This window comes from Cyprinus carpio, chromosome B24 (genome assembly GCF_018340385.1).
Source record: "Cyprinus carpio isolate SPL01 chromosome B24, ASM1834038v1, whole genome shotgun sequence".
Classification (NCBI taxonomy): domain Eukaryota; kingdom Metazoa; phylum Chordata; class Actinopteri; order Cypriniformes; family Cyprinidae; genus Cyprinus; species Cyprinus carpio.
The window spans coordinates 16,629,537-16,637,812 of record NC_056620.1 but is presented as its reverse complement, the minus strand read 5'-3'; the positions used below and the strand labels follow the sequence as shown (position 1 = coordinate 16,637,812).

Here is an 8,276-nt window from a genome sequence, read left to right as displayed (position 1 = left end):
GTCCATTTATAGCATCTCATTTATTGTTCCCAAGACCCACGATCATAAAAACAAACCCTACCAATCTTATCTACATTGCACTAGCAAATTATTTTGGCGTATTGAATAATTTCAATTAGTGCAGTATGTGCGGAAAATTAAATAAAAAATGAAATCAGCTGCATTAATGGTGCTGAAAAAGAATCACTACACAGTTGTAAATAAAGATTATTGAAGTACGTTTTAAAAGAAAATACCATATTAGTCTTTCAACTTCAAATTTTGCATTTCATTCACTGTTACTTGCTGTTTCTTTGTAATAATTGCGAAATTTACTAGCAATCTCTGACTGAAAATGGTTTCTACACCACATTTTTTCTGTTCCAATCAAAAAATGCCCATTCATACTAAATACAATTTAAAAACAACTTTCACATTTAATGAAAAATCTCAATACAGTTTACAAGAAACATTCAGCAAAAATGTAAGAACTGCAAAAACTGAGAACAATTTTCCAATTAAACATTTCAGATTGTTAAATATAAGAAGTGCCCAACATTATGACCTCTGTTTGAACGTATTTTTTACATCATAAATGCATGTCAAACACACCAGATTCTTCACAAACCATGGTCATCTTTCAAAATGAAGGCATACTGTCATCCTCCTTCAATATTTAATTCAAACAACCCACAATTCCTTTCTGCCAGCTCTAATTAAAGCGTTATCTTTTCTTCTCCATTTGACAGTCTGACAATGATGCTGAATGCCCCTGCCCATGGCATCTGTGTCATTTTAAATGAACGCAACTTCGCACATGGTGTCCCGGGGGCCTCTTGCTCTTCAGGCCTGGCTGTAAGAGATCCGATCTCCTCTCCAACCCATTGTGAAGTCTCTGGACCGCAGTTCCCAGAATCTGTTCGCAGAGCACAGCTCACACTGAAATGTCACTTTCATACGCCCTCACACTCGCTGTTTTGTCAGTTCACTTGACCTAAATCAATTATGTTTTTCAGTTGAATGAAAAGAGCATAGACAGCAGGATTCATTGCAATGTACAATTCCCCAACCCCCCTTACAATGTGAGGCAGAGCAACACAAAAGCAAAAATAATCAAAAACGCCGTCAACACCTATTGAAATTACTGATCAGTGGGATACGAAATAAAAGAGTTTGCAGAGTAATAACAGCGAGTCGTGGTTTGGTTTATCACACATCTTTTTTGTGGGCGAACTAAATATTTATGCCACATATTTGTCATTTCATTCGTAAGACTATAATGAATAATGAATACATTCACATGTTACAATATACATATCTTGGAAAAAGTATAATCTTGTATCTCAGTTCATGCTTTTTCACACTGCGGCTTTTCTTCAAGGTATAAAATAATGAAGAAAAAATATCCCAGTGGTCGAATAATGACAAAATGGCATTATGTAATGTTGTAGATACAAGAACAGATCAATATCAGTGCAAGAATTTTTGCTTTTTCTTACAATCCCCACCTTTCTTTTGAGTGTACGACTGTCTTTTCAGTTTCTACATGTATCTGAAATAAGACATATTCTGAAATAAGTCCCAGGCTAACGTGGACACCTCCGGCTGTTATGTCCTCTTTATAAAACCTCACATTTGAGTTTGGCATTGAGGTGACCCACTTCTTGCATTCATCCAAGACATTTTCTTGTTGAGTTTTCATGTGTTGATAGCATAGCGCTGCGTCTTCATAAACGTCTAAGAAAATTGCTGTGGGCCTTAAGTAGCATTTACATAACACTATTATATAATCTGAACCCTAATGCAATGAAAGAGTTTTAAAAAACTATATATGTAATCTGCATTCAATTAAAAAAAAAAAAAAAAAAAAAAAAAAACAGAATTGCAGTTTTTAATGCCACCGATACTATCCCACTCACAGAGGTTTGGTTTAATGTGCTATTTTGGTGGTTTATTGCAAAATTTGCTATGAAACGAGATCTGCATTGTATACTGAAATACAGCACTGTGCCTCAGAGATGCTGAGTCCTCATCGTGTCTCCTGCATGTCAATCTCATGCTTCAGAAAGCCTCGTCCTCTTCAGCGTAAAGCTTTTGAAAAATACTGAGTTGTTAGCTGAGGGGCAGTGAAGTAAGAGCGTGATTCATATAGCGCCGCTTCTGGATGTCTCACATCACGGTGGTCTCGGTCTGTAGGAAAGACTGAGCTCTGGAGTTCCGATGGAATTGGGTCATGTTTTCCGTGCCATTCCGGGATATGGATGTACTGTGCAGACGATAGTCACGACCGATGTACCGCTTTAAACGCAAACTGCGCCACTTCCTCTTGAGTTCGCTCTGGACCTGCAAAGCAGCCAAGTATAACATCCATTAGCATTAGCATTAGCACAGAAACACACAGGGTGGTAAGTCGACACGAAATCAAGATTGAAAATATGTTTCTAGTTTTATTTTAATTGATTCAGGTTGTTTGTGTTTGTTTTTTGTAATATTTCATCAAAATTTTATTATCTTTGCTCTGTTTCAGAAAAAACTTGTTTTTATGCCTTTCCTTTCAACCACTTGTCATACAGAGGCAATTTTTGCAAGACCCAAACAATTCATCCTACATATTTATCTCCTTCAACATCCTTTTTCACTCAGAAATATATCACAGAAGTAAAATAGGTTGTGAACTAAGAAGGAAAACCACTGCTGTTCCAAAACCTAGTGAGCTGCCTGACGAGGAGGCATTTTAAGGCATCATATGCACAGAAATAAAAAGTGTTCTCACTTTATCATACTGCCTAATAAATCGCTTGTTTTGGCCAAATTCTAAGAAAGCACTGTATGTATCCTTAATAGAGATGACAATGTCAGAATGCAAATAAAGGATGGCAGATGAGGTGAAAACAAATATGCTGATTATAAATAAAAATGTCATCTGATACTCAAAAGCATTGTCAAAAAAGTTCAGTGTAATAAAAATGATTTTACTCAATATGTGGGTGTATTTTTGTAATTATTTTTAGTATTATTTGTGTTGCTGCTTGCGTAAAGTTTTTTAAATTGCTAACTTATGAGAATCTATTACAGTTAGGATGCAGTCTTAGCAGTTTTGGAACAGAGCTAAAGTGAGATGCATCAATGATCAATAAAATTGCAGACTAACCTCACTATTCAAAAAACAGTACAAAATTGCAACCACCAAGCCCTGTGAAAGGAACACAGAGAGTTAATGTCTGATAAAGCATCACATATCATTCTAAAGTTTGGAGTCTGTAAGATTTTGTAATGTTACTCAAAAAACAATGATATTGCGATTATAACAAAATAAATTACTAAAATAAAATTATAATTCAATTACAGTATTATAATTTAAAGTAACTGTTTATATTGACATTGTTTATATTCATTTATATTATTAATACTCTAAAAATTCTGGTGAGAGCAAAGCTGAATTTTCAGCCATTTCTCCAGTCTTCAGTGTAATATTTTTGTAGAAACCATGATAAATATATATATATATATATATATATATATATATATATATATATATATATATATATATATATATATATATATATAAAATCACTAGACATTTAGGCATATTCTCACCTGAAAAGATCCCAGACCAAGGTCAAAGAATATTTTATAGTTTTCCATCTCTCCATTTCCTTCCATGATGTAAACGAAAACAACATAGTGGATGCCAAACAGAGGGATCAAGAGAAGTGTGGACTTGGCCAACCTCCTGAAAAGAGAAAGAGTAGTAACAGGATTTGAACGGAGTGATGGGGAGGGACCCCTACTGTTATGATAGCATGGCAATTTTTGTCAAATAGACAGTATATTTTCAAGCACACAATGGAGAGCTCCAAACTGAAATCTCAAAGGGAAAAGCGCATCATGGGAGAGCCATCAAATAGAGCACAGCCTCTCATGCATTAGCGACAGGGCACTCAAATGCAGAACGTGCCACTCTCGGCAGAACAAAAACTCAGATCGCTACAAATCGCGGCATAAATATTTCACCCCCATTTCAATGCATACACATTTAGCAATGCACAATAAATAGTGGGAGACCTGGATAAAAATGGAAAGCAGCCATCCGTTTCCAAGCATTTTTCTGAAATTCATGCTGGAATGCAACTCCTTGTAAATTTAAAAGGAAGATCTCAGCTATGACCTGAATAGCATGTAAGAGGGTTCAACCATGGTGCCTGATGCCATGTTTGCAGAATGGAATATTAGTTGGCATCCATTTGCAATACCTGTACTGCGACTGATCGTTTCCACCGACATCAGGACACCTCAGTTTCTGGACCAGGATTCGAATGATGCTGATGAACAGAATAAAGTTCAACTGTAGAACACAGAAAGGAAGAGAAAAAGATTTTATATCATTCTGCTTTTATACAATGACATTATCCAGACTAAACCACTGTTCACTGGATCTGACACAAGAACTTCTCAAAACATTCTGTAAGACTTGAACCAGATTACAGGATTATTGCACACACTGTGACACAATGTCTTAAAGGAACCAAAAATAAAAATTCTCACCATTTGTTCACCCTTTTAAGTCATTCTAAACCTATATGATTTGAATTTTGTCCAAAAAATTCAAATCATAAAAAATGAAACTCAAATAGATCCAATGTTGACACCATTGACATTTATTGTATGGGCAAAAGTATCTTTAATATGTTCCACAGATGTAAGTCATACCAGTTTGGAATGACATGAGGGTGAGAAAATGATGATATAATGTTCATTTTTGGCTGAATTATCCCTTTTAGGAGTTGATCTGGCGTTTAAAATGACACTAGAAACACTAATGTCATTCAAGTTAATAAAATCTATGCCTTGCACCAAAAGCTGTTTTGGATTTGGTCTGCCAAATGCATAACTTCAAAAGTAAATTGATGATCTCCAATTTCCATCTTGTTTGAATCCATCAGACAGACAGTAGAAACAAAAGAGGCCACTTGTTTCTGTTCCTCATAATTAATCCCACCATAAAAACTTAAACCAAAACAAACAGAACATCTTGGCCAAAGGTTCATCTACCAGTGGCATTCTGGGTAGCAGAGAGATGTAGTTACACAGTAGCATGGTGTGCAGAGCTCTGTGAGAGAGTTATCTAAACACACCAGAGCATGTTTCCCAGAAAAAATTATGTTTTATTATTATTATTGCATTCCTAGGCTCTGGAGGGCTGAGGAACAGGAACATTTTGACCTGGATGTGTTCGGGCAAAGCTGTCAAACACAGCCATCATGCTGTCCAAAGACATTTGATCTCTTGCAGGTGAGTGTTTACAAAATGGAAATGGCACAGCGGACACAAGAGAGAGTCTTGGCATGTGTGCTGAGAAAAGCACTTGTGACAGCGCGTTTGCTCGCTCTTCCTGACATGCCTGCGCTCACGTCCCATCCAGGACATGGAAACTGTTCGTGAGACTCAGCATATCCCCACACTTGCTTTGCTGGCAGAATCCCTCTCTGCCTGACATAATGCATACAGTATGAGGCTGGCCTGAGTGTTTATAATAGCTGGTGTGAGGTTATACTCACAATGACAGATGCCATGATTGGCCAGTTAATCACCCGCCAGGGAATCGGGACATCATTTCTCTCCCAGCATCTGTTATGAGGAGACATCAAGGAGTTACAAGTGCTTTCATAACAGCGGTAGCAAATGGGAATGCGTTTCATCTTCTTCTGCCTCATTCTAATCTCTCAGGTTTAAATATCCGCTATTAAGAGTCTCATGTGAGCTGTGTCACTGTCTGATTATGCTCAACTACTCACCCTGTGTCCTCGAGGTAAATCCTACACACAATCCATGGAATCATGAACACGGTGGGGAATCCTGGAGGAAGGAGAGGGAATGATCAAATATCAAGAGACTTAGTGGTCACATTCATTCATGCATTATCAATGTAAATACAGGCTACAGACTAAATCAGACAGACAGACAGACAGACATAATGTGATGTTAGGAAACAGCATATTTGCTCAAACACCTGCTGAGAAATTGTTACTTCAGTTTCCTGTTGGAATGTGGGCCACTATCTCTAAACACAAGTAAAGCCGGAGAGGAAATGCTGGTAAACAGAACATGATTAAAGAGGTCATGCTAGTCGTCACTTTCATGATGAAAGAGAAGCTTAATGAGGTGTTGATATGATGAGTCTAGCAAGCCACACCCAAGCCTCTCCTCTAGAAATGAATGAAGATCCTGCTCTCCTTTCTCTTGCCTGGAAACTCCAGGGACACAACAAACTACAAAGACATACTAATACATAATGTAAGACAAACAGACTGAACAAGACCGATGGCACGTCATCTCGTTCCCTACGCTGTTTTTCCTCTGAGTAGTGAGCGACATCTATTCAGAAGTGTTTGAATGAATTAAGGAAGAGACATTCAGTGCTACACCGTGAAGAGGTGTGTGTTCTCAAATGATTTTCTATGCACACATGTGTTCGTGTCAGATAAGATGAAAGCTAAAGCATCAAATGCAGTGGGAAGTGGAAAATCTCTAGGCTTTAGACTCAAATAATCCTTTATTTACTCAAATACCTGCTTATAGGCAGGTATTTGAAAACACTGACATGAATAGCTTTAAAAGACGGAAAGTGATTCTGAAAAGTAACAATTTGTTTTGGAAAACGGAAACAGCTTGAAAAGGTCAGAGTTTCTAATGAAGACTTACCCCAGCCAATGAGGAGATAGATAATGAAGTGTCTGTTCTCAGAGAACATGACCATCAGTAGAGTATGTAGGTAGAGCCCTTCCACCAGCAACCAGTAGAAGTTTGCCATGATGAAGTAGTTGAAGATGATCAGGCTGGCCTTGCAACCAATCTAAACACAAGCACAGAGAACTTCGATGTGCACTATCTGTATCTCAGAAATGCAAAAGACTGTGACAAACAAACATGAGTACAGATTTGGGTTTTTAGGGTCTGTAGTGACAGAAATAATCACCTTTTAAAACCGATGAAGCATAAAATGTGTTTAGTTGACTATGCATGTAACTAGGCTTAGCTCAGTTCAGACCCTTAAAGGTGAAGTGTGTAATTTTTTCGATGTTAGAATACCGTCTCAAACCCACTTTAATGTGTGCAGACAGCTCAAAGTAAACCATTCGTAGGTGAACAAACATGTTTGTTTGAGGCTTCTGGTAGGACAATTTTGGTGTTAGGAATGGGAATTGGATTACCTGTTTTACCAAACAATGGAAGACTAACTTACATTGTGTTGAGAAACAATGATTATTTTCATGTCTTTTTGTGTCACTAATTGAGCAGAAATTATAAAATAATGTTTTTTCAAAAGTTTGGGGTCGGTAAGCTTTTTAAAATGTTTTTGAAAGAAGCAACTTATGTTCACTACATTAATTTGATCAAAAATACAGTAAAAAAATCATTTTTTTTTATTTTATACATTTTAAAGGGTAATTTGTTTCTATGATGGCAAAGCTGAATTTTCAGCAGCCGTTATTCAGAAATTAATTTAATATGCTCACCTGATGCTCATGAAACAATGGAATGACATACACATTTTTATAAATAAAAAAAATGAGAGATAATTGCAAATTTTTATCTGATTATCAGACTTTGTTTCTCAGAATTGTGAGATATAAACTCAGAATTCTTTTTTCTCACAAATTCAAGTTTACATTTCAGAATTCGGAGTTTACAATTCAGTTTTTTCTTGGTTTCTGCCATGAAATAAAAATAAAAAAGGTAAATGCGAGCTTATATCTCAATTCTGACCTTTCTTCTCAGAATTACGAGTTTATAAGCAATTGCTTAATATTTATGTGAAAAAAAACCTTAATTTATTTATTTGGTTTCTTTGATGAATAGAAAGTTCAAAAATAGAGCATTTATTTAAAATAGAAATCTGTTATAACGTTTTAACGTAATGTCTTTACTGTCACTTTTGATTTATTTAAACCAGCCCTTTCTGAATTAATTTTTTATTTATTTTTTTACTTTTTAAATTATATTTGTTTATTTGTGGATCTTCTAGATGGATGGATTCACTCACCGGTGATGGCTGCTCTGTACATTCTACATTCTCGTGGGGAAACAGAATTGCATCTTTGACCAGCACAGCGATGGCCCTCAGTATGAACGAGAAGAACAGGTTCAGATGGATGTAGTTCCTGGTGCAGTGGAGTTTTCTGTTGGAGCGAAACAGACCTGTAAATAAACATAGCCTCTTTTCTATTTTAACTGTGCTTATGGTTAGTTTGTGAGAAAAATGCAGAGTCTTAAGCACTGTTCCATTCATCACATCT

At 36.4% G+C, this 8,276-nt stretch overlaps 1 protein-coding gene across 1 annotated transcript in view; it reads right to left on the bottom strand.

The window, feature by feature from the left end:
• Window positions 1-391: 391 nt before the first annotated feature.
• The window catches only part of LOC109049147 (vasoactive intestinal polypeptide receptor 2), a 31,810-nt gene continuing 23,925 nt past the window's right edge, over window positions 392-8,276 (bottom strand). Inside the window, exons 6-13 of the mRNA XM_019066836.2 lie at window positions 8,024-8,159; window positions 6,682-6,832; window positions 5,775-5,835; window positions 5,538-5,607; window positions 4,233-4,324; window positions 3,577-3,712; window positions 3,131-3,172; window positions 392-2,322 (exon numbers count right to left, since the gene is read on the bottom strand). Of these exons, the coding sequence (XP_018922381.1) occupies window positions 2,149-2,322; window positions 3,131-3,172; window positions 3,577-3,712; window positions 4,233-4,324; window positions 5,538-5,607; window positions 5,775-5,835; window positions 6,682-6,832; window positions 8,024-8,159 (862 nt within the window). The 3' untranslated portion in view covers window positions 392-2,148. The remainder of the gene's footprint in view (window positions 2,323-3,130; window positions 3,173-3,576; window positions 3,713-4,232; window positions 4,325-5,537; window positions 5,608-5,774; window positions 5,836-6,681; window positions 6,833-8,023; window positions 8,160-8,276) is intronic.